Source organism: Ursus americanus, chromosome 14 (genome assembly GCF_024610735.1).
Source record: "Ursus americanus isolate L20-20 chromosome 14, mUrsAme1.1.p, whole genome shotgun sequence".
In the NCBI taxonomy this organism is placed as follows: Eukaryota; Metazoa; Chordata; class Mammalia; order Carnivora; family Ursidae; genus Ursus; species Ursus americanus.
Window position 1 is genome coordinate 48,881,241 of NC_142140.1, and position 13,628 is coordinate 48,894,868.

Consider the following 13,628-nt stretch of genomic DNA (forward strand, 5'->3'; position numbering starts at 1 on the left):
GCACACACTTCCCCCATATTCCTTCATCTACCCCTCTGTCTTACTTGAGGTCTGTGTTCCGTTGTCACCTTGTTTGCAGAATGGCTTACATACCCATGAAAACAGCTATTCACTCTCTACATTTCCCACTTTCTTTTTCTTCATTCCACCTGCCACCACCTGAAATGCTATTTAATTTTCTTATTTGTTAATGTATTCTTTCTCCATCATTGAACGATAGGGACGTTTTTTCCTTACCACCCTATACATTCCTTACCTACACAATGCCTAAAATGTGGTCAGAACTTATTTATATTTCTGAAATTTAGAATAATTTTTAAATTAAAACTACAGAATACATGGCCTTTTGGGGGGAAAAAAGTGATTAGAACAAAAATTCCATAACTATGGTGGCACAGGGAATCTCCTGAAAGGGACCATATCCATGTGCAACATATTAAAGTGAATTTCTAGAATACAAATTTTTAAAAGTATCGTTTAAAAACTCAGAGTAATACAAGATTTGTGAAAATTAGTCATGCTATTTGCTTCTGTCCTTGAAGTCACCTCCACCACATGGAACCAGGAAATGATACAAAAATTTCAGAGTTTCACCTTCTGGGACTATCAGAGGACCCAGAACTGCAACCCCTGATATTTGGGCTTTTCCTCTCCATGTATCTGATCACTGTGTTTGGAAACCTGCTCCTCATCCTGGCCGTCAGCTCTGACTCCCACCTCCACACCCCTATGTACTTCTTCCTGGCCAACCTGTCCTTTGCAGACATCTGTTTCACCTCCACCACCGTCCCCAAGATGCTGTGGAACATCCAGACTCAGAGCAAAGTCATAACCTATGCAGGCTGCGTTACTCAGATTTATTTCCTCATACTCTTTGCCGTGTCAGATGTCTTTCTCCTGAGTGTGATGGCCTATGACCGCTTCGTGGCCATCTGTCACCCCCTGCACTACACAGTCATCATGAACCCGCAGCTCTGTGGACTCCTGGTTCTGGTGTCTTGGATCATTTCTATCCTGACTTCCTTGTTACAGAGTTTAATGATGTTGCAGCTGTCCTTCTATACAAACTTCGAAATCCCACACTTTTTTTGTGAACTCAATCAGATGATCCAACTTGCCTGTTCTGACACCTTACTTAATAATTTGGTGATGTATTTTTCAGCTGTCCTGCTGGGTGGGGGTCCTTTTGCTGGGATCCTTTACTCTTATTCTAAGATTGTTTGCTCCATACACAGAATATCATCAGCTCAGGGCAAGTACAAAGCATTTTCCACCTGTGCGTCTCACCTCTCCGTTGTCTCCTTATTTTACTGCACGATGCTCGGTGTGTACCTGAGCTCTGCTGTTACCCAGAGCTCCCACGCAAGTGCCATGGCCTCGGTGATGTACACGGTGGTCACGCCCATGCTGAACCCCTTCATCTACAGCCTGAGGAACAAAGACATAAAGAGGGCTCTGAAAGGAATCATTGGGGTTCCAGTGATGTAAGGGCCCATCGTCCTGGGGCTGAAGAATTGCCCATGATGGCAGTGCTCACAGCCTCAGAACAAAAACTGTCATTCTTTGATCAGACTGTGGAAGTAGAATCTGCTCCTTCTATTTATTACCTGGAATTTCCGTTTGTTTGAATTCAACTTCTCCATACATTTAAGTAACTCACTTTATTAGGCTTCTGCTCTGATATACTGTTTTCCCCTTTCTCCATATCCTACTTTTTCAAAGTTTTTTCCAGGCTTGATCAAAAATGTTTGGAAATTCTCATTTATGTCATGGAATATCATGGATTTCTTAAGAATACTTCCTACTTGGGCACCTGGGTGGCTCAGTCACTTAAGCATCTGCCTTCAGCTTGGGTCATGATCCCGGCATCTGGGATCAAGCCCCACATTGAGATCCCTGCTTGGTGGGGAGCCTGCTTCTCCCTCTCCCTCTGCCACTCCCCTGCTGGTGTTCTCTCTCTCTCTCTCTCTCTCTCTCTCTCTCTCTCTCTCTCTCTCCCTCTCTCAATCTCTCAAATAAATAAATAATATTTTTTAAAAGAATACTTCCTACTCAAAGAAGATATATGATCCTAAGTAATTTTCTCTTATTTTACTAAAAGGATAGTCATGAGTCATATTATTCTTATAGAAAAAAACTAGTTTGAAACTATGGCCATTTATATAGTTTTATAATAAAGGAAAGTATAAGATCCCAGTCTTTCTCTTTCAGATACATCAATATTTTGTACATCACACCTTCACTGCTCATCCTGACAATGTAGACTAACTTATAACTTATAGGGAGTCACTGATTTTCATTCTCCTTGTGGGGATCATGTTCTCCTACCCAGCTGTGTCCACTGTGCCTACCACAACGATGGCCAAAATGATTACCAAGTACATGTCTCCAAGTGGAATCTACACAGAAACACATATTAGAATAAATATATTAACTTCATATGGCCTTTGAACCAGGGAAAATCTTAACTATGATGAAGAAAAATTGAAATTATATGCTGTCATAAAATACTCATACTCACTGAAGTATGGAGTTTGGTGTCCCTGTACAAGAATTAGGTTTTCCCCCTTGGGGTGAAGAATTGGTTGGCATGTTTATGGTGTCTTACTGACTCATCTTCGTCTTTCTGCTACATAGAAATAGGACTCTTTCCTCTGGTCTAAATGAAATATCCCTTCTCTAAATTTTTCATAACCATAAAATGGGCAATGATTGAACAAACCAATATCATCCATTATATATCATCCATATATATCCTCAGGATCAAAGGATAGCTCATTAGAGAGATTGAATTCCTGTACAATCATGTGATTTAGGTCACATCTTTTGTAGAAGCACCTTGTTGAGTCCCAAAGAAACATTCCAGGTTAGGTAAGTAAGTATGTATATGTGTGTATGCATGTGCATATATCTTTATCTCAAATAAACACATTCACACACATTTGTTTAGACACACAGAGAATTATTTAAATCTCATCTATTGGGCACCTGGGTGGCTCAGTCTATTAAGTGCCTGCCCTCAGCTCAGGTCATGATCCCAGGGTCCTGGGATGAAGTCCCATGTAGGGCTCCCTGCTCAGCGGGGAGACTGTTTCTCTCTCTGCCCCTCCCTTTTGCTCTGCTCTCTCTTGTTATCTCTCTCTCTCTCTCAAATAAATAAATAAAATCTTTTATTTATTTTTTAATAGATTTTATTTTTAGAGCAGTTTTGGGTTCACAGCAAAATTGAGGAAAAGGTTCAGAGATTTTCCATATAATCCCTTCCCCCATGTATGCAGAGCCTCCCCCATTATCAATAGTCACCACCAGAGTGGGGCATTAGTTAAAATTGATGAGCCTACCTTGACACATCGTCACCCAAAGTCCATGGTTTACATTTGGGTTCACTGTTGGTGTATACATTGTACAAATGTATAATGACATGTATCCATTATTGTTGTATCATACATCACTGCCCTAAAAAAATCCTCTGTGCCCATTCATCCCTCCTTCCCTATTAACCCCTGTTAACCACTGACAAGTTTACTGTCACCACAGTTTTGCCTCTTCAAAATGTCATATAGTCAGACTCATACACTATATAGCCTTTTCATATTGGCTTCTTTCACTTAATAATAGACATTTCAGTTTCCTCCATGTCTTTTCATGGCCTGATATTTCTTTTCTGTTCAATGTTGAATAATATTCCATTTCTTGATGTACCTCAGTTTTTCTATTTACCTATTGAAGGATATCTTGTTTGCATCCAAGTTTTGGCAATTATGAATAAAGCTACTAGAAACATACATGTGCGTTTTTTGTGTAGAAATGTTTTCAACCACGTTAGGTAAATACAAAGAATAACAACAGCTGGATGGTACAGTAAGAATATGCTTTCAACTGTCTTCCAAAGTGGCTGGACTCTTTTGCGTTCCCACCAGCCGTGAATGAGACTTCCTGCTGCTCCCCAACCTCACCAACATTTGTGTTTTCGGTGTTCTGGATTTTGGCTCTTCTAGCAGAGGCGTAGGGACATCTCGTTGTTCTTTCACTTTGCATTTCTCTGAGAATATATGATGTGGAACATCTATATCCTCCTCGGGGAAATGTTTGTTAAGGTCTTTGGCCCATTTTTATTTTTTTTACATGTACATAGGTTTATTGTAAGTTTCACTGATACAAAGGATGTATAACACAATTTACAAATAATAATGAAATAGGCAATACTCTTTATTGTGAATTCCATATAGCCAGACATTTTCACAGAATGCTTTCTTTGATTTTTGCCAAATTCTTATAGCCATATTGGCCCATTTTTAAATAGAGTTGTTTGTTTTCTTAATGTTGAGTATCTATGCTTTGGATAATATTCTTTTATCAGACATCTCTTTTGCAAATATTATCTCCCAGTTTGTGGTTAGTCCTCTCATTGTCTTGGCAGTATTCTTTGTAGATCAACATCTTCAATGTTAATGAAGTCCAATCTTTCTTTCATGGATCATGTATTGGATGTTGTATGTATTGGATGTTGTATTTATTGGATGTTGTATTTTTTTGATGTTACCGCCTGCTCTTTATTTTTTTATTTTTTAATTTATGTCTTTTATTATTATTATTTTTATTATTATGTTATTTTATGTTTAATTTATGTCTTTTTTATGTCTTTTTTTTATTATTATGTTACATTAGCCACCATGCAGTACATCATTAGTTTTTGACGTAGTGTATTATTATGTTACATTAGCCACATGCAGTACATCATTAGTTTTTGACATAGTGTTCCACCATTCATTAGTTGCACATAACATCCAGGGCTTATCACAACACATGCCCCCCTTATTACCCATCAGCTAGCAACTCCATCCCCCCACTCCCCACCCTGCTGAAACCCTCAGTTTGTTTCCCAGAGTCCATAGTCTCTCATGGTTTGTCTCCCTCTCTGATCTCCTCCCCCCTTCAGCTTTCCCTTCCTTCCACTATTGTCCTCCATTCAATCCCTTATGTTCCACATATGAGTGAAACCATATGATAATTGCCTTTCTCTGCTTGATTTATTTCATTTAGCATAATCCCCTCCACTTCCATCCATGTCGATGCAAATGGTGGGTATTCATCCTCTCTAATGGCTGAGTAATATGCCATTGTATATATGAACCACATCTTCGTTATCCATTCATCCAATAAAGGGCATCTCAGCTTCTTCCACTTTTGGCAATTGTGGATATTGCTGCTAACAACATTGGGGTGCAGGTGCCCCTTCTGTTCACTACAACTGTAACTTTGGGGTAAATACTTAGTAGTTCAATTGCTGAACAGAATGGTAGCTCTATTTTTAACTTTTTAAAAGATTTTTATTTATTTATTTGAGAGAGAAAGAGTGACAGAGAGAGAAAGACCACAAGCAGTGGGGAGGGGTAGAGAGAGAAGCAGACTCCCTGCTGAGCAAGGAGCCTGATGCAGGGCTCAATCCCAAAACCCTGGGATCATGACCTGAGCTGAAGGCAGACACTCAGACCATGACTGAGCCACCATGGCACCCCTATTTTTAACTTTTTGAGGTACCTCCACACTGTTTTCCAGAGTGGCTGTACCAGCTTACATTCCCACCAACAGTGTCAGAGGGTTTTCCTTTATCCACATCTTCACCAATATTTGTTGTTCCCTGTTTTGTTAATTTTGGCCATTCTAACTGGTGTAAGGTGATATCTCAATGTGGCATTGATTTGAATTTCCCTGATGGCTAATGATGTTAAACATTTTTTCATGTGTCTGTTAGCCATTTGTATGTCTTCTTTAGAGAAGTGTCTGTTCCTGTCTTCTGCCCATTTCTTGACTGGATTGTTTGATTTTTGGGTGTTGAGTTTGAGAAGTTCTTTATAGATCTTGGATACCAGCCCTTTATCTGAAATATCATTTGTAAATATCTTCTCCCATTCCATGAATTGCCTCTTAGTTTTGTTGACTGTTTCTTTTGCTGTGCAGAACCTTTTTATCTTGATAAAGTCCCAAAAGTTCATTTTTGCTTTACTTTCCCTTGCCTTTGGAATATGTCTTGAATGAAACTGCTGTCACCGTTGTCGAAGAGGTTACTGCCTATGTTCTCCTCTATGATTTTGATGGACTCCTGTCTCACAATGAGGTCTTTCATCCATTTTGAGTTTATCTTTGTGTATGGTGTAAGAGAATGGTCCAGTTTCATTCTTCTGTATGTAGCTGTCCAATTTTCTAGCACCATTTATTGAAGAGACTATCTTTTTTCCATTGGATATTTTTTCCTGATTTGTCAAAGATTAGTTGACCATAGAGCTGAGGGTCCATTTCTGGAGACTCTATTCTGTTCCATTGATTTATGTGTCTGTTTTTATGCCAATACTATGCTGTCTTGGTGATCACAGCTTTGTAATACAGCATGAAGTCAGGCAACATGGTGCCCCCAGTATTGTTTTTCTTTTTCAACATCCCCTTGGTTGTTCAGGGTCTTTTCTGGTTCCATACAAATTTTAAGATTGTTTTTTCCATCTCTGTGAAAAATTCCAAAGGTATTTCAACAGGGATGGCAACAAAAGTGTGGATTGCTCTGGACAGCATAGACATTTTCACAATATTTATTCTTCCCATCCATGAGCATGGAATATTTTTCCATCTTTTTGTTTCTAACTCAATTTCTTTCATAAGTGTTCTGTAGTTTTTAGAGCACAGATCCTTTTCTTCTTTGGTTAGGTTTTTTCCTAGGTATCTTATGATTTTTTGTGCTGGTGTTAAGTGGAATTGATTCCTTAATTTCTCTTTCTACAGTTACATTGTTAGTGTATAGAAAAGCAACTGATTTCTGTGCATTGATTTTGTATCTTGCCACATTGATGAATTGTTTTATGAGGTCTAGTAATTTGGGGGTGAAGTTTTTTAGTTTTCCACATAAAGTATCATGTCATCTTTGAAGAGAAAGAGTTAAACTTCTTCTTTGCCAATTTGAATGCCTATTTTTTCTTCTCTTTGTTGTTTAATTGCTGAGGCTAAGACTTCTCATACTACATTGAACAATAGTGGTGAGAGTGGGCATCCCTCTCATGTTCCTGACCTTAAGGGAAAAGCTCTCAGCTTTTCCTCATTGAGAATGATATTCCCTGTGGGCTTTTCATAGATGGCTTTTATGATATTGAGGAATGTTCCTTCTATTCCTACACTATGAAGAGTTTTAATCAGGAAAACACGCTGCATTTTGTCAAATGCTTTTTCTTCATCAATTGAGAGGATCATATGGTTCTTGTGTTTTCTTTTATTAATGTGCTCTATGACATTGATAGATTTGCGAATGTTAAACCCCCCTTGCATCCCAGGAATAAATCCCACTTGGTCTTGGTGGGTAATCCTTTTAATGTACTGTTGGCTATGATCCATATTGGCTATGAATATTTTGGCATCCATATTCATCAGGGATATTGGTCTGTAATTCTCCTTTTTGATGGGGTCTTTGCCTGGTTTTGGGATCATGGTTAATGCTGGCTTCATAGAACGAGTTTGGAAGTTTTCCTTCTGTTTCTTTTTTTTAAAAAAACAGTTTCGGTAGAATAGGTATGATTTCTTCTTTAAATGTTTAGTAGAATTCCCCTGGGAAACCATCTGGGCCTGGACTCTTGTTTTTTGGGAGGTTTTTGATTAGTGGTTCAATTTCGTTACTGGTTATTGGTCTATTCGGGTTGTCTATTTCTTCCTATTTCAGTCTTGGTTGTAAGTTTCTAGGAAGCCATCCATATCTTCCAGGTTGCTTAATTTGTTGGCATATAGTAGCTGGTAATGATTTCTAATATTGTTTTTATTTCCTTGATGTTAGTCGTGATCTCCCCCCTTTCATTCATGATTTTATTAATTTGGGTCCTTTCTCTTTTCTTTTGGATAAGTCTGGCCAGAGGTTTATCAGTCTTATTAATTAATGTCTTTAGTATCAAATCGAATTGTTTGGTGATGAGTTAATCTAATCTGTGTTGATTTCCTCAAAAGACTTGGGTCACCTGTGTGTCAGCTGGGAGAGCTCTGTTGATCACTCAGGGGCATTCTAATATAATTGGGGCTTGGCTAGCTAGCTGTGGCAGATCCCAGGTGGCTTTGTCTGGGCTCTGCTCCACATGTCCTCACTTCCTCTGGCAGCCCACCTGGCTTAATTCACTTTTGGAGCCAGAGATCTAAGACAGAGCACCAGAAATGCACCAAGACTCTAAGGTCCACTGTCACCCCATATCCTGCTGGCCACAGCAAATAAAAAATCCTAATACAGCCTAGATCAAAAGTGGAGGAATGGTCTCTACCACCTGATGGAAGGTGCTGCCCACATTGCCAAAGACCTGGCCACATAGAACAACAGTGATGTGGGACCCTTTCTGCCAAAAGTCTACCACTGGTGTAAATTTCAATTTGAAAGGTTTCATTTCCACTTCCACCTTCAGCAGTGCACTGATCTTTGAGAAGACAGTAAGACTGAATTATGTGTCTACTGCACACTTATGGAAATTTAGTTCAGAAGGTCAGGCTTTCCTCCAAAGTAAATATTTACTCCCCACCTCTTGCTTGTAGGTCACCATTCCTAGTCCAAGAAAATATCAAAGAAATAAAAGTTTTTCTTTCCAGATACTTCAGAGAGAACAGGGACCCCATTTCTAACTCACTGATTGACGGGGCTAAGAACAGTTGTATCACTGATGCCATCTTCATAGCATCCTTAATATAGATACATTTTTCCTATTCATTGACCTTCTCATTGACATATTCGTAATGGTTTTCATTCTGGCACTCTTTTTTATGGGGAGAATTCTGCTAGAAGGAGGAGACATTTGAAATGCAAGGAAGATGACAGAGACATAGGAATATTTTTTCATCGTTTTTCCACTTTTGCTTTTTTAATTTAAATGCAATTAGCCAAAACATAGTACATCATTAGCTGCAGATGTAGAATTCAATTAGTCATCAGTTGCATATAACATACACTGCTCATCACATCACGTATCCTCCTTAATGTCCGTACCCAATTACCCCATCCCCACCCCTCATTTTTCCAGTTTTATTGAAATGTAATTGACATATAAAATTCTGGAAGTTTAAGCATACACCTTGGTGATTTTATATGCATGTACATTGTGAAATGATCACCAGGATAACTTACTGAATGCATTCATCATTTAACAAAGTTATCATTTCTTTTTGTTGTAAGAACATTTACTATGTACTCTGTTAGCAACATTCAAGTATTCAAGACAGTATAGTTAACCATATAAACCATGTTGTACATTACGTTCCCAGAACTCATTCATCTCATTCACCTCATTAGTTTCAGATATAGTGTGCAAAGATTCATCAATTGATATGACACACAGTGCTCATCACATCACATCACATCACATGCCCTCCTTCATGCCCATCACCCTGTTACCCCATCCCCCTACCCACCTCCCTATCCACAACCCTCAGTTTGTTTCCCAGAGTCAAGCCTCTCAAGGTTTGTCTCCCTCTCTGATTTATTCCCATTCAAATTTCCCTCCCTCCTCCTATGATCCTCTGCACTATTTCTTATATTCCACATCTGAGTGAAATCATACTCATTCATCTTATAACTCAAGTATTGTAGGCTTTCACCAGCATCTTCTCATTTCCACAAACTTCAGCCACAAACATCAACCTACTCTCTGTTTCTATGAGTTCAGACTTTTGTATTTCACATATAAGTGAGATCATACAACTTTCGTCATTCTCTGTCTGATTATTTCACTTAGCATAATGCTCTCGGAGGCCATCCATGTTTTAGCAAAGGAATGGATGTCTTCTTTTCTATTGTTGAATTCCACTGTATAGATATGTCATCATCATTAATTCACCTGTTGATGATACTCAGCTGTTCCCATGTCTTGACTATTGTAAATAACACTGCAATGAGTTTAAGGGCACAGATATCTGAAACATTCACAAACATGTGGGAATTAAACCACACACTCATGAGCAGCTGGTGGGTAAAAGAAGAAACCAAAAAGAAAATTTGAAAATCTTCAATCAACAAAGTAGGAAAGAACAAATATTGGTGAGGATGTGGAGAAAGGGGAATACTCTTACACTGTTGGTGGGAATGCAAGCTAGTACAGCCACTATGGAAAACAGTATGGAGGTTCTTCAAGATGTTAAGAAGAGAGCTACCCTATGACTCAGCAATTGCACTACTAGGTATTTACCCCAAAGATACAGATGTAGTGAAAGAAGGGCCATATGCACCCCGAAGTTCATAGCAGCAATGTCCACAATAGCCAAACTGTGGAAGGAGTCAGGATACCCTTCAATAGAAGAATGGATAAAGATGTGGCCTATATATACAATGGAATATTAGTCACCTATCGGTAAGGATGAATACCCAACATTTGCATCGACATGGATAGAACTGGAGGGGATTATGCTAATGAAATAAGTCAAGCAGAGAAAGACAATTATCATATGGTTTCACTTACATGTAGAACATAAGGAATAGCATGGAGGACATTAGGAGAAGGAAGGGGAAAATGAAGGGGGGGAATCAGAAAGGGAGATGAACCATGAGAGACTATGGACTCTGGGAAAAAAACTGAGGGTGTCGGGGGGGAATGGGGTAACAGTGTGATGGGTATTAAGGAGAGCAAGTATTGCATGGAGCACTGGGTGTTATACGCAAACAATGAATCATGGAACACTACATCAAAAACTAATGATACTATGGTGACTAAAATAACATAATAAAAAATAAATAAATACATAAATACATAATTAATTAAATAAATAAATATCTTCAACCAAATGAAAATGGAAACATGGCCTATCAAAACTTATGGGATGTTGCCAAAGCAACTCTAAGAGGGAAGTTTATAGCTATAAATGTCTACATTAAGAAAAATAAAAGTGCTTAAGTGAATAACCTAACTGTATGATTCAAAGACCTAGAGAAAGAACAAACTAAGTCCTAAGCAGCAGAGGAAAAGAAATACCAAATATCAGAGCATACAGAAATGATACATAGACCAGAAAACCAATAGAAAAGATTAACAAACCTAGGAGTTAATTTTTGAAACCCTAAGCAAATTTACAAGCCATTTGTTAGAGCAAAGAAAAGGGGAGGAGGAGAAGATGCAAATAAATAAAATCAGCAGCAAAGCATCACAAGATAAGTAAAAAATTTAATGACAGTGAAAACACTTTCTGTTCACTCACTCACACTATAACATTTGTAACATTTTTTTTAAAAAGGAGTAATATTTGTAGGCAGCACTGTAAATTTTCAAGTAGAATGGCAAAATCATCCAATTAAATAATATAAAATCTGCCACTACAGTCTTCACTTTAATTAATAAAACCCTTTAAACATGGACGCCAACTATCCCGACTTCAATGGTAGATGTTCATCATCAAAAGCACATTTTCCACAATGAAATATGATGTGATCGAAAATTGTGCTTCATCTCATTTCAGGTCTTCCCTGACACTTAACCCGTATTGGGTAACTTGTTTATGCAAATTTGTCTTTCTGTAGATTACACTTGGATTGTGTTTTTCATAAATGATTTTTGCTTTATTATTCTGTGCTGGGGATACTGTGGATTCTGAGCTGCTATGAGAACAGGACCCTAAGGAGGATCATAAAACCCCAAGACTAGCTACAAAACAAACTAGTAGGTTAAGTCTATATCACCAGAAAGAGCATTTAAAGTAGTAACATGGAAATGAATGGCAGACACAGAGCGAAAACCTGTGATCTCAGAATATCCTCTACAATAAAATTATGAGAATGGCCTCAGTTGCAAAACATAGTTTATTCCATGAAACTAGTAGAGTTCATTACTCTACGAGGCGAATGGAAATCTCCAAATCGTTCCTGATTCAGGGTTGGAACTAATATGGAAATTAAGAAAACAAAAAAGAAAAAAATTCTTGGCTATCAAAAGGAGCAGAAAGTTTAATAAAGCAGTTGAATTTAGAAGATGTGACACTCCAGGATACAAATAGAGGGATTAAGTTCTTATTTCATGATCTGATTAATGAATCACAATTTCTGGCTGTTAGGCATTAGCCTACAATAACAGGTACTTCTTAGAAAAATGGCCCTTTTATGGCTTCCTTCTGAAAAATGCATTTAGAGCCCCTTTAATGTCTCTATTCCTCAGGCTGTAGATGAAGGGGTTCAGCATGGGGGTGACCACCGTGTACATCACCGAGGCCACTGCACTTGCGTGGGAGCTCTGGGGAGCAGCAGAGCTAAGGTACACTCCCAGGACTGTGCAATAAAATAAGGAGACAACTGAGAGGTGAGATGCACAGGTGGAAAATGCTTTGTACTTCCCCTGAGCTGATGAGATCTCACATATGGAGGAAGCTATCTTAGAGTAAGAGTAAAGGACCCCAGCCAGGGGAGCACCAGCCAGCAGCACAGCTGCTAAATACAGCACCATGTCATTAAGAAAGGTATCAGAACAGGCAAGTTGGATCATCTGATTGAGTTCACAGAAAAAGTGGGAGATCTCCATCTCTGTACAGAAGGACAGCCACAACACCATTAAGGTTTGTAACAAGGAATGCAGGGCGCTCATGATCCAGGACACCAGAAGCAATAGTGAGCAGAGCCGAGGGTTCATGGTGACAGTGTAGTGCAGGGGGTGACAGATGGCCACAAAGCCGTCATAGGCCATCACACCAGGAGGAAGTTGTCCAAACCTACAAAAAGTATGAAAAAGTACATCTGGGTGATGCAGCTATCATAAGTTATGACCTTTCTCTGTGTTTGTATATTTACCAGCATCTTGGGGATGGTGGTGGAGGTGAAACAGATGTCTACAGAGGACAGGTTGGCCAGGAAGAAGTACATGGGGGTGTGGAGGTGGGAGTCAGAGCTGACGGCCAGGATGAGGAGCAGGTTTCCACACACAGTGATCAGGTACATGGAGAGGAAAAGCCCAAATAGGAGGGGCTGCAGTTCTGGTTCCTCTGATAATCCCAGAAGAAGAAATTCTGAAATTCGTGTATCATTCTCTAGTTCCATGTCTTTGATGTGACTACAAAAATAAGAGAGAAAGAGCAGGACACAATTATGCATTACTAACTGGGCAATTGTATTTGTTCATGTTCTGCACTCAAGAAATTAATGTTTACCGAGCCGGCCGGGAGGGGAGGAGGAGGTCGTGGTTTGGCTCCGGCTCCGGCAACGGAGTTTGGGGGCTGTCTTCTGAGAATTGATCTCCCCCACCCGCGCCTCGGCAAAAGCAAATGGCTGGCATAGAAGCAAAAGCCACCACCACTCTTCGGATTTGTGCTTGTTTTTTCTCTTGCATCTTGAGAGTCGCGATCATCATGGGGTGATGTGTGCCGAGGGAGGATTGTGTGTCATTGCCTTGCTGTGAAGAAGTATTGCAAGTTGGATGTATACAGCATTTGGTTTATGTTAATCTCATACCCTGTCCATCTCTCTCAGTGTTAACGTGCGTTAAGAATCTTGACTTTAGAAAAGCTGAGGAGTTAAGATGGCGGAGGAGTAGGGGACCCCTTTTTCAGCCGGTCCCCTGAGTCGAGCTGGATAGGTACCAGACCAGCCTAAATAACCACGGAACCAGCCTGAGACGCAGGAAGATGCATCTGGATCTCTACAAATGAACATC

General features: G+C 39.3%; 1 protein-coding gene and 1 pseudogene across 1 annotated transcript; one reads left to right on the forward strand and one right to left on the reverse strand.

Moving 5' to 3' along the window:
* The first annotated feature begins 546 nt into the window (after positions 1-546).
* On the forward strand, positions 547-1,488 carry LOC123796661 (olfactory receptor 7A5-like). The gene has a single exon (XM_045804184.2). The coding sequence runs from the start codon at positions 556-558 to the stop codon at positions 1,486-1,488; it is 933 nt and encodes a 310-aa protein (XP_045660140.1). The 5' UTR covers positions 547-555.
* Positions 1,489-12,086: 10,598 nt separating this feature from the next.
* Positions 12,087-13,069, reverse strand: LOC123796660 (olfactory receptor-like protein OLF4; annotated as a pseudogene).
* Between the last annotated feature and the right edge of the window lie 559 nt (positions 13,070-13,628).